This window comes from Geotrypetes seraphini, chromosome 3, assembly GCF_902459505.1.
Source record: "Geotrypetes seraphini chromosome 3, aGeoSer1.1, whole genome shotgun sequence".
NCBI lineage: Eukaryota > Metazoa > Chordata > Amphibia > Gymnophiona > Dermophiidae > Geotrypetes > Geotrypetes seraphini.
Genome location: NC_047086.1, coordinates 8,247,954 through 8,260,982, shown reverse-complemented (window position 1 = coordinate 8,260,982; position 13,029 = coordinate 8,247,954). Strand labels below are relative to the sequence as shown.

Here is a 13,029-nt window from a genome sequence, read left to right as displayed (position 1 = left end):
ACTGCCCTATTGTAATATCTTGTTGTTTCTTAAACCACAGAAGCAAGTCGGTTACATTATGCAAGAGTACAACGATGCCGTTCAGAGGGCTCAGAGACTCGCCATTGCACGAGAGAACTTTCTTACAGATCAAAGAAATGCTGCAAGTTTGGTGACCCAGGAGGACCTGGTGATCTACCTACAGTGGTTTGTGTGTCACCTCTACTCATTGAAGAACATCCATAACTACCTCAGAGTACGTAGGACACTTCCTTACCTTCTCCACTAATCTGGCTCTTTTCTGTCCTTTCTTCACTTCAAAGGGCTTTTTATTTATTGAGCTTAGGAGGCATGCGAGAAAAGAGATAAGAAGAGGCTTATGAATGAAGCTGTTCACCACTATAAAGTTGAGGAAAGACACTTAGTCATTTTGTGCTGGGTGAAGTTGCAATAGGGTAGAGAATGACACGAGGACAAATTTTTTCCCCATCCTATCTCCAGGAGTTTTGTCACTGTCCCTTAAGCTCTGCCTTAACAACACAAGCCTGGAATACTTATAATTTTAGAGTTTTTGAGGTTTGTGCAGGTGAGGACAGAGCTCGCGGGAATGGGGTAGGGAAAAGAACTTGCTGAGATGAGATGAGAAAATAAGTTCCCATGGGGATGGGGAAAAATTTGTCCCCGTGTCATTCTCTACAATAGGGATACCTTAGATGTGAGACCCACCAGACTGAACAATGGTCCGTGGAGGGACAGGGGAGATATGATTCAGACTTTCAAATACTTGAAAGGTATTAGTGTAGAACAACATCTTTTCCAAAGAAAGGAAAATGGTAAAACCAGAGGACATAATTTGAGGTTGAGGGGTTGTAGATTCAAGAGCAATGTTAGGAAATTCTACTTTACGGAGAGGGTAGTGGATGCCTGGAATGTGCTCCCGAGAGAGGTGGTGGAGAGTAAAACTGTGACTGAGTTCAAAGAAGCGTGGGATGAACACAGAAGATTTAGAATCAGAAAATAATATTAAAGATTGAACTAGGCCAGTACTGGGCAGACTTGTACGGTCTGTGTCTGTGCATGGCCGTTTGGAGGAGGATGGACAGGGGAGGGCTTCAATGGCTGGGAGGGTGTAGATGGGCTGGAGTAAGTCTTAACAGAGATTTCGGCAGTGGAACCCAAGCACAGTACCGGGTAAAGCTTTGGATTCTTGCCCAGAAATAGCTAAGAAGAAAAAATTTAAATTGAATCAGGTTGGGCAGACTGGATGGACCATTCGGGTCTTTATCTGCCGTCATCTAATATGTTACTATGGCTTAGTCTTGGCATGTAAGAGTCTGCAGCACATTGCTGGTTGGGGGTGAAAAGAACATACATAAGAGTCTCTCTTTACAGGACCTGAAACGACTTCAATTAATACTGAATATAGAAGTTAAAATATCGTAACTTATGGTGCTAAGAGGTTGGACCATGTGACACCTCACCCCCCCCACACACACCCCCACTATAGAAGGAACACTAGTTACCATTGGTCTGTACAATTCCCTTTAAAATGTTTACATTAATACACCAGATTTGCTTCTCAGAACTTCCATTATTTCTGTCACAACAATTGATTCTCTACACACCAGGCAGGACTCTATGTTCAGTAAGCCAGCATCTAATAACCATTCCCTCCTTCTGGATTTTGTGCCATGAAAACAGTAGGAAGCTATTGCTTTGGCCAATCAGGGGCTTCCTTAGTCTCAGCCCTAAGGAAGTCCCTGATTGGCTCAGGCGCCTCATGCCCCTCCCAAGGGGGAGGAGCCCGAGGTACCTGAGCCAATCAGGGCCTTAAGCTCCTCCCTGTGCATCACATGATACAATGGGGCGGGGCCTAAGGACCACATTCACATCAGGCAGGGCGGAGGAGAAGGAGCAGGAGGACTTTGCGGTTCCTCCTGTTCCAACCACTGGAGGCCTACGAAGCAGGAGGGACTGAGCACCCCTCCTGCTCCCAACGTTTAGGTACAGGGGGTGTTGGCTATGCTGGGTATGTGCCATGCTGGTTGTGGGTGTGCCAGGGGTGTGTGTGTGCTGGGCTGGGCGTGCATGGGGGTGTTCGGCACGGGGGCACTTTGTCGGGTAGGGGGAGGCTTTTTTTATAGGCCTGATATTTTGCAGCCTATATAAAAAAAAAAAAAAAAGGCCGGCAGAAGCCCTGACAGTAGTGACAGGAGGCTACTTCTCCTGTCACTACTGTCAGGGCTCTCCCAGATTCAATCCGATCCGTGCAGTCGGTTGGGGGCATGCCTCCGATCACCCTCATTTGTATGAAGATGGTTGGTGAATCGGTCGGCCTGCCTCCAATCGGACACGGATCGGAAGGTTAGTGAATCTAGGCCTTAATCTGTGTTGTACTTCCGCAGCATCTGAAACTATAACCTATAATAAGGTCTACTCAAAGGGCGCTTGTTGAAATTGACTCTCAACTGGATATTCCTTTTGGAAGATTGAACTGATGCCCTCTATGGGGAAATGGGAATATCTGCATTGACAGAAAATGCATTATATGGAAAGAAGGAATGGAATTGGGTATATATACAAAGTCAGCTATATTGCAATTAGATTGTTTCAAATCCTTTTCAGAGTTGCGTGCAAATCGTCGTGTCAGCTTTACACACAGCTTCAAGTGGTTACAACTTCACCATGCTATTGTTTGTTCAAAAATCCCAGTAAAATCTTCTAAACCAAGCATTCTTTCACTGTGTAAAGGGATTATGGGATTAGGTCATGAAGCATCTAATTGGTACAAAATATTAGTACAACTGGAACAAGAAAAACGAAATATAGATGGACTACGTGACATCTGGTCACGTGAATTATCTGTGCCTATAACTGATGATCAATGGAAACTTATGTTCCTCAAGCGCTGACGTGAGCAGTGGGTGGAAGGTGCCGGTCGTATTGGTGAACCTTTCAAGAGGTATGGGGGGAACACAAAGCACGGCAGAGAAGACTGAGGGTACACAGTACAGCGGGGAAGAGTGGAGAGGCGCATGGGGTGGTGACGACGGACACCACCGCCCCGAATGCCAACTTTCCCTGCTATGCCACTGATCTCATTCCCTCTTATTCCTCCTCTGTTGTTTTATATACTGCATAGATGGTCTTTCCAAAATGCACTATATCAAGAACTGGAACTGGAACCTGAGCTAGAATTCCCCCCTGTATGCTTTGGTCCTGGTACTCTCCATCCTGTCTTTGTCTTATTAATTCTGCTGACCAAAGTTACCACATTCTCGGGCAATGACTTCAAAGAAGGTAACTATTTTAACTGAACAATTGTTAAGCTCTGGAACTCGTTGCCATGGATGTGGGAAGATATGAAAGCTGCTAATTAGGTGGAGAAAGCTACAGCAAAGGCCAGACAAATGCTGGGTTGCATCAGAAGCAGCTTCATCAGCTGAAAGCCGGAAGTCATACTACCGTTATACAGATCCATGGTGAGACCTCACCTGGAGTACTGTGTCCAATTTTGGAGGCCACATTATCAAAAGGATGTGAAGAGGATGGAGTCGAAACAGAGAATGGCTACTAGGATGATCTCAGGACTTAAAGACATCCCATATGAAGAATGCCTGATCAGACTGCGCTTATATTCTCTGGAAGAGCGCAGAGAAAGGGGGGACATGATAGAAACATTTAAATACATCATGGGTCACATCAAAGTGGAGGAGGAAATCTTTTTTCTGAAGGGTCCCACGGCGACAAGAGGATATCCACTAAAACTTAAGGGAGGAAGATTTCATGGTGACACCAGAAAATCCTTTTTCACTGAACGGGTGATTGATCGATGGAATGATCTTCCCCGCCAGGTGGTCGAGGCCAGTAGCGTGCTCGACTTCAAGAGTCGATGGGACAAACAGGTGGGAGTACTAGAGTTATGCTCAAACGATAGATACTCCAGGGAAGAAGGATTCTTGAGTAGGCAGACTAGTTGGGAGGGAGGGTTCTTGAGTGGGCAGACTTGTTGGGCCATCGGCCCTTTTCTGTCATCATATTCTATGTTTCTATGCTTCTATGTGGTAACAGTGGTTAGCATATCTGGGATTTAAAAAATGCTTGGACAATTTAAGGACTTTTCCTCCAGGAAACTGTTATTGCGATAGAAATGGTGGAAGCCAGTGCTGTCCCTGGGACTGGTAGCATGGAATCTTGTTACTCTTTGGGACTTGTGACCTGGATTGGCCACTATTAGAAAGAGGATACTGGCCTAGAAGTACCACTTGTCTGACCCGGTAGGGCTAGTCTTAAGTTCTTAAAGTTGCTCTGAGACACTCTAACTCTTCCTGAGATACAATTTCCTTCATGATAGATGACTTTGTGACAACTCTCTCTTGCTTCTAGGTACTTCAGTACCTGCCTCTCTCTGACAGGGCAGAGGTGGTCATTGAGAAAGTGTCCAGAAAGGCTCAGGGCCATGAGGATGATGCGTCTGCATCCCCTATCATCCGTGACCTTCCAGCATCATATGGTAGGTAACAGAGAAGAGAGAGGGTAGGGACGGGCCCCTGCTGAACATGTACTGTCTCTCTGAGATTTCTAAGTTAGGCTGGGAGATTTCTAGGCATTCTGCAGAAAATCCTTCTTGGACCCTTAGCAAGTTATCCAGCAGGTCCAATTGCTTGGAATGATCAATGGAGTGAAATCTTTAATTTGCATCTTAGGAAAAAGCATGTGACAAGGTCATTGAACAAAGTTTTCTACAGTATGACTTAAGTAAGGGAACTAGGATTGAACATAGTTCCACTAGTGCAGGAGCTTCTGCAGGGGGGTTTCACATGCAGGCAGGATGACCCCATGACGTGACTGAGCCACAGTCATTTTACATTTCTCTTTTTCCTGCCCTCCTTTCTCCCCAAGTGGCCTTTTGTCAGGTTCCTCTGCCTGAGCGACATACAGAGGTTGCTCAGGAAGCTCCCATTTGCCCAAATAGAGGAATAGTTTCTTCTTTGATGAACACCCTTAGCAATATCATTGCCCAGTGGAACCACCATGGTAGCAGCAGCCATCTTCTCTTTTCCTCTGCTTTTGCCCCCTCCCTTCACTTCAATGGTGCACCGGGGCCAACCAGCCACAGTGGATAAATAAGCCCAGATACACCCCACTGTCCCTATAAGACTGCACATACCCCTCTCTCCTGCCTTTCTTCCAGAGCAAACAAATTAAAACATCGAAAAATGGATGCAGATATAGATCCTATGGCCTATCCAGTCTGCCCATCCATGCCATCTATTATCCCTCCCTCTCCCTTAGAGATCCTATTTACCTGTCCAAGGCTTTCATGAATTCAGATACAGTTTTCGTCTCCCAACACCTCTACCAGAGGCTGTTCCACGAATTCACAACCCTTTCTACGAAGAAGTATTTCCTCAGGTTTGAGTGGATTGAAATTTTATTCCATCAAAAATTACAAAGACTAGGGGACACTCGATGGGAAAAAATCTATATAAATGTTCAGAATGTGGAAAATATTTCAGTAATACAAGTAGCCCTCATAACTCATAAAAGAATCCACACAGGAGAAAAACCATATCAGTGTTCTGAATGTCCTAGAGCGATACATCACGTTGTACCTTAATGGTACCAAAGAATGAAGTCTAGGTCCTTCAGTAGTATCAAGCCAAATTTCAGTAACAGAAACTATAGCATAATTTTAATCCTCTTCCAGCTCTCAAACAATGTCTAACTTACTGCACATTGGTCTAGCATTAATCAAAAGGCAAGGCATCCGAATGTATGAGCTTGCAGGTTTTGCATAATTGGGTGTAATGGAGGACGATACCCTGGGACTGAATATATTACTGGTTTGAGTACTACGACTATTAATTATTTCTATAGCGCTACCAGGCGCACGCAGTGCTGTACAGAGTAGATATTACTTTTATATCTAATTCGACACGAAGTAACCAATGGAGGAGGACTTCGAAAAGAGCAGTCATTTACCAGCCCCCTTACAAAACCATAGCGCGTTTTTTAGCACCGGACGTGGCAGTAACAGCTCTGACACTCATAGGATTCCTATAAGCGTCTGAGCTATTACCGCCACAGCCGGCGCTAAAAACACTGCTACGGTTTTGTAAAAGGGGGGGGGGGGGTATTTATTTTAATAATTTCTATTCTGCTTAGAATTGCCGCTGCTGGGTCCATCGCGCCCAACAGTCCGCTCACGCGGCGGCCCCCAGGTCAAAGACCAGTGCCCTAACTGAGACCAGCCCTACCTGCGTTCGTTCTGGTTCAGCAGATTAGTTTTCAAGAGTACGAAATCTAGGTGGCTGGTATTAAAATTCCTACCAGACAACACAGATTAGTACACAACTAGCTGAGTACTAATTAATAAACTGCTAACAAGAAAACAAACAAACGTGGAAAATTGAATACAAAAAATCTAATTTTTGGATGTTTGGGAGCCATTAACAAAATTCTGTAAGGAATGATAACTGAACTGATCTTATTTTTAGCCCTTTCATCATACGCATCCAGGGCGGGAGGGTGGTGGGGTTTTTTGCATTATTATTTTAGGTTGGGTAAAATTATTGTAAGATTCTAGCTGGGCCCTTGTAGCCAAAAGTTCAAGTACCCATATGAGTCCCCAATTTGTAATTTTAAATCACACCTTTTTCTTATTGTTTTTTTTTTATTGGGGGGGGGGAAGGAAATACATTGTCCAGCCATGGAACAGTTTGAAGGGTCAGGACATGAAGGCAAGTGGAGACAGACACGACATCCTTCAATCTGACAATCGTCGTCATTATGGAATTGAGAGAAGCTATAATGGGTGGACATGCTGCAGCATTTCTCGACGTGCACACAGTCAAGGGGATTAGGACATTGAGCGGGAGGATGGGAACTATTAATACTAGGTTCTGAAGTAATGAGGGCAGGAGGGGTAGAACGGGGTGGAGGAAGATCCTTGCACCACGGATCTTTCGTAGATGAAATTAACGGGGGAATAGAAGGTTGAGTGAGTAAACGGGTGAGTATCGGAGAGCGGGCAAGTCTTAGGGAAACTTGGGTGGCTGCCTAGGGCGCAGGGGAAGGTTCTACAGGAGATATAGTGGATGCAGGTAAAGGAAGGGGGACAACGGAGAACGCAGGAGCTGAGGGAATAGAAATGGCATTTGTTCTGGAAAGTCTATTGGAGGGTGGAATGGCTTGTGCAGCTGCAGCAAAAAGCACAGCGGGACGATCATATGGCCAATGAATGGAAGGCCAAAGGAGAATAAGACCATCAAAAATGTTTTTATGTGGTGAATTAACAGTGCATGCTCCAGAAGCCGTGCAGTCATGTTTATCAGGACAGGAAGGCAAAAACCGGCAAACGAGGCATCCAAGTTTATCATACTTGCATTGCATGCCATCGTACATTTGGGCAAAACTAACATGGTCCTTAAGACCATGACACTCGTTGTAAAAACAATCGGCTGGATTAGGGCATCCATTCTTCAGGTTAGTGGGTGCTCTTGTGCTCATATGGGCACATTCTCGGTCGAAAGCTGCTTGTTCCCAAACTATGTTATCCTGGAGGACAAGATTAATACAAGAATCTGGACAAGGAGAAGGGGAAGTATTATGAGTGTAGGGGGCATTGGATCGGGGAGGATCCTTTGGTGGCAGCGGAGTTTTAAATACAATGGTGTCATTTTTCTGCCAGTGTACATGTTGAGTACTACTGGGTATCTGACTTTGTTGTGATGGAAAATTAGGAATAAGTAGGGGGACAGATGATGTAAGGGTGGAAGGAATATCAGTCTCTATTAAGGGTAAAGACGGAGAGTGAGAAAGTACCGGCATACTGGAAGGCGAGCTGACCTGAACTTGGGGAAATAAGACATTGTCAGGAATAGGAGACAAGTCTACAAAACCATTAATTTGATAAGAAGGGGAAACACCTAAAGCAGGAGGACAAGAAGGGTCCACCTGCCGGGATTTCTTAGTATCCGGGGAAATATAGGGGGCATAATCATATCCACTAGCGGGCGGCTGTAAGGAAGGATATAGGCCAGAAGATTGGGTATGGGGCGCAGAGAGGGCAGATGCAAGAGTATAAGGGGGTGGGTCCACAACCTCAGTGAGAATACAATCAGAAGGTACAGGGACAGGGGCCGAGGGGACAGTTGTTTCAGGGGTACATCTGTGGGAGGAGGGTCTATGCATTGGGCACGCCATAACTTCCGCATTTCTAAGTGTTCATCTTGTGATTTCCCTTTTTTATCGTTAAGAATAGTAGTGCGGAGAGAGATCAAATCATTATAAAAGAGTGATCCCTCTTCGGGCCATTTCCAATTCTTAGAATTTTTAGGACGATTTTTTGAAGTGTGTTTTATCCACTTCTCATGAAAATGTTGAAGGAGTTTATGTAATCCAGGGTGAGTTACACTTTTTAGGAGGGCTAGGGGAATCATAGTGAAAACAGTCTAATTAAGAATAACTATAATGAGGGCTCAAAATAATAAAACCTAACCTATATTTACTGAGCAATACGCTGACTGAAATAATTCTACAAGAAAAGATTTGTAAAGAAAGGGTACTTACCAACTGACGCACAAGAGCAACAGTAAAACTGATACCCAAGGATCACCTCTATCCCCGACTCTCTTCAATCTCTATACAGCCTCCCTCAGCTCTCACCTGGACAAACAAGGCATAACTTCCTACAGCTATGCCGATGACATTACCATTCTCATACCCTTCGATCAACCTGAACTCTCCATGACGAGCACAATATACCAAACACTAAAATCAATAGCAACCTGGATGAAAGATCACAAACTGAAATTGAACCCAGATAAAACGAAATTCATCCTCCTAGAAAACAACAAAATACCAACCATAACCAACACTGAAATCAACGCAATCAACTACACCATACAAACCACCCTAAAACTGCTAGGAATAACTATCGACAGATGCTGCACCATGCAACCACAAATCAATAAAACAATACAAAAGTCATTCTTAGTCATGAGAAACTTAAGACAAGTTCGGAAATTCTTCGAGAAAACTCAATTCCAGCTCATAGTTCAGTCCTTAATATTAGGCCTACTTGACTACTGTAATATCCTCTACCTCCCATGCCCTACAACCATAACAAAACAACTACAAACTATCCAAAACACAGGACTAAGACTCATCTACTCATTAAAGAAACATGATCACATTACAGAAGCATATCTCCAATTGCACTGGCTTCCGATCCCAGCAAGAATACAATTTAAATTCTACTGCCTACTATTTAAGACTTTATACGGAGACAGTCCAAACTACCTGAATAACCGCCTCATCCACAACACCAAAACCAGACATAGGAAAACTCACACCCCATTCTCATACCCCCCAATTAAGGAGGTCAAACAAAAAAATCTATATGATGGCCTCCTGGCCACTCAAGCAGCCAAACTAGACAACCAAATCGCCAATCTACTGACAGCATCCCTCGACTACAAGACTTTTAGAAAAGAAATAAAGACCATACTCTTAAAGAAAACTCTGAAAAAAGAAATAATACCACAAGTCTCAAACTCCACCTCTCACTAAAGCCAACTACCCCAAACAAATAATCTTACCCATTTCTCACTCTTTTTGAAAATGACCAATTTTTTTTTTTGTAAGTTCTTGTTGTAATACATCTTGGATAATTCTTTTGTAATCCGCCTTGAACTGCAAGGTAATGGCAGAATAAAAATCCCTAATGTAATGTAATGTAACTTACAACTAGCGTTAGCTAACAATTACTTACTTACTTACTTCCGTCTTTTTATGATTTATCTTCAGCTAACTATTCATACGATCAGAACCCCACTAGTGAAACCTAGCTACTAGTTCGTCTAAATTTCCATCAGTTAATATCAGAACCCCACTAGTAAAATCTAGCTACCGGTTCGTCTGAACCTCCACCAGTCAAAACTGGGTATTGGTTCCAGGGCCCAGCTAAGCCAGCGCTAGTGAACGGAACCCAGAGCCCCACCAGTTGAGGCCGGCTACCGGCGCCAGGAAGCCAACTAGTTTAAATATGGCTTCCAGGGTCCGGGACCACCCTACTTGGTACTAGCTACTGGCCCCGGAGACGCCACCAGGTAAACTGGCTCTCGGTTCCCGGAGTCCCACAAGTTACCGCTGGCTACTGGAACAGAAATTCTATCATATAAGGGAAAGAAACGAGGTTAGTAAGAGAAAAAGAAAGTAATGGTTAGGACGAACTGTATTGCTGGCAGAAAGGGGAAATAAAACAAAGCATTAATCATAAACAGAAGATGAAGGCAACATGTAAAATAGTGGAGAGGCTGGCTGACACGCAGATATAGGCCTCCAATCCACAAAAATTTGCTGCGCAATCCCCTCACATCGGGGTCACCACTGAGGTCGTGGCCAGCTGTTCAGGCCTACACCTAAGGAGAGACTTTACACTCAATATACTGTTGGTAATCAATAAGTATATTTATTAATAAATCAATAACAGCTTACTAGAACAAATCTTTCAGCATATAGAGTAACAGAGCGTGATCATCAGGCCTGAAGATCTTCCGGTGTCTGTTCTGTCTATTTCCTCTAAAAGGCCTGTTTTTATACATTCCTAGGTGGCCAGCACCACGCTGGTCTAAATCACATGATTAGTTTTTATTGGCTATCTTCCTCACATCATTACACTTGTTAATTCATTCATTGGTTTATAATATTTGTGTCATGTTATACGTGCGTCCTGTTTACCAGAAAAGCTATCTTTTCCCGCATATGCCGTTTTAATCATCATTGTCAGCAATTTCAAGCCATCGGCCAGTAAAAGCCTGTTTGTCACAAGATATTCTTGCAAAATAATGTACTTTTATATTCTTGACCAGGATGTTGATCAGGATGTGTCTTAATCCTTTTATGATATCATAGCAGATGTGGTGCCTGTTGTTTTGCTTATCATGAGTTTCGCTTGACTTGCTGCTCTCAGCAGGTTATTTCCCAAATATTGCACTACAGCTGACCATTATAATCAGAATGTTTTCGTGAATCATTTTTAGGCCTTTAATACAATGGTTTACTATAGCAGGGGTTGGAGGCAGGGTAGTTCTTCCATTTTTCTTCACCTTTAGTTTAGTTCTACCTAAAGGGCTTATTTCTATTCATCTGTATCAATACAAGGACTTACTTTTTTTTCCCCCCTCCTCTCAGTATTTGTTTTCTTGATTATTTATTAGGTGAGTGGGAGGGTCAAAATGATTGCTTGTATGTATCTATAAGATCAATGTGCTTTTCTTGTACTATTATTTGTATTTGTATTTTTGTTTTGCACAATGGTTGTTTGAAAATCAATAAATATTATTAAAAAAAAAACAAAAACCTAAATCAATTATATATGATCCCATAGAACAATACATTAGGCTCATGCAAAGAGTCAACGCTCTTCTCCAAAATTCTTTCTGGGTGCATTTCAAGGTTATCTTATCAGCTGTTTGATTTCCTGAAGCAGAGCACGAAACATGTTCACGTGAAACCAAGGAACCGAACTCTAGCTAAGTGATTTTTTTCCCTCATTTAACGCACTTGAGAGATTTAGAAGTTTACTGCATTTTTTTTGAAACTCTCTTTTAAAAAAGCTTAAAAATATGGAGAATCAAGCAATGATTAGGTGGTGAGGTGGTCAGGGTTTTTTTTTTGCCTCCAAAGGATCCCTCCGTGTCTCTGAGCTAATCCTATCACATGTAAAGTTTATATTTGTAAGTTGACATTATTGTCGATTAAGGGAAGTGTTTCTGGTTATATATACCCAAAGTTATCCCAGCCCAGCACACGCAGGCTGGTGTGGCACTGTGGGGTGACTGGATTAAGTAGATGAAGTTTTTTCTGTCACGTAGGATTGCTGAGCAGTGATCCGGCAAACCTTCTCCCCCAGCATCAGACAGAGACTGAAGTCCTCAAGCCACGTCTGCACGACCTGCTTGCTCACTTCAAGATCGCGTATGATGTCGCAGATCTGAAGAACACGGTGAATGAGATGGAGCTCCTATCTCTGGTAAGATAGAGATGTATGAAAATACCAATGCGCTATGAACTAAATTCTTTAAACAGCCCTCGGCGCAAGGAATCGCACCTAAACAAGAAACGGAGGAGGGAAAGAGAAGCACGCGCAGCAGGGGGGACGAGGAAGGAGTGGGAGGAGAGTGCTACACCCCCCCCCCTCCCGGCGCCTTTCACTCTTGCAATGCCACTGGTATACATAGTTTTTGTCAAACCAAATTTGCCAAGGTTGAAATGTCCATTTCTGGCCCTTGCAGTCAATAAGCATTGAGGTCCTGCTTTAAACCTTCCAAAATCCACACCCCTCTCACCCACTCTGTGCCCATGCCTTGGCTACAGTCCGCCCTATTTTTATGACATCAACAGATATCTTGATCATGTCAGAGGAAGTGATTTTGGCACAACCCACATTTTGGATGATGCATCCAAGATGGCAGCCTCCAGAAACCCATATAGACAGGAAGTTAGACTGCCGCCACAAATACCATGACAGTTCACAGGACAGGAAGTGGCATCATCAACACAGCTGCCTCCATCATGCATGGTGTGAATAAGCTACACACGTGCTTATTTCTGTTCTCTCTCTCTGATTGCCTGTCTGCTTCATTATTCCTGTTGGTTTTTTGTGTGGGGGTTTCCAACCCCCAATGAATATTTGTTTGTCCAAAGTCAGAATTTTTTTCTGTGGGATTTTTTTGTTTTTAACAGCCGGCAGCAAATTACACATGCTGCTCTTTCTTCAGACTGCTTCTCTCTCTCTTTCTCTCACACAGCGGCATATCTAGACAGAAATATTTGAGGTAGAGCAAATCAGACCCTTTTTTTTTCACCTCCCCACCTGCCACCCATCCTAGCCCCAGAACTCCTTAAAACCTTTTTAGGTCAGCTGTGGACACGGAACCGACCAGAATCAATCCAATCAGAACTGATGACAGATAGAAGCCACCAACTGGCGTGACTTCTTTGCAAAGGCAGGGGGAGCTTTAATTTATGGATTTTTGTGCT

At 43.5% G+C, this 13,029-nt stretch overlaps 1 protein-coding gene across 2 annotated transcripts in view; it reads left to right on the top strand.

The window, feature by feature from the left end:
* The window catches only part of LOC117357639, a 269,485-nt gene that overhangs the window by 23,739 nt on the left and 232,717 nt on the right, over positions 1–13,029 (top strand). For both annotated transcript variants that reach the window (XM_033938503.1, XM_033938504.1), the window contains exons 6-8: positions 41–235; positions 4,366–4,492; positions 11,862–12,019. In XM_033938503.1, coding sequence (XP_033794394.1) covers positions 41–235; positions 4,366–4,492; positions 11,862–12,019 — 480 coding nt within the window. The remainder of the gene's footprint in view (positions 1–40; positions 236–4,365; positions 4,493–11,861; positions 12,020–13,029) is intronic.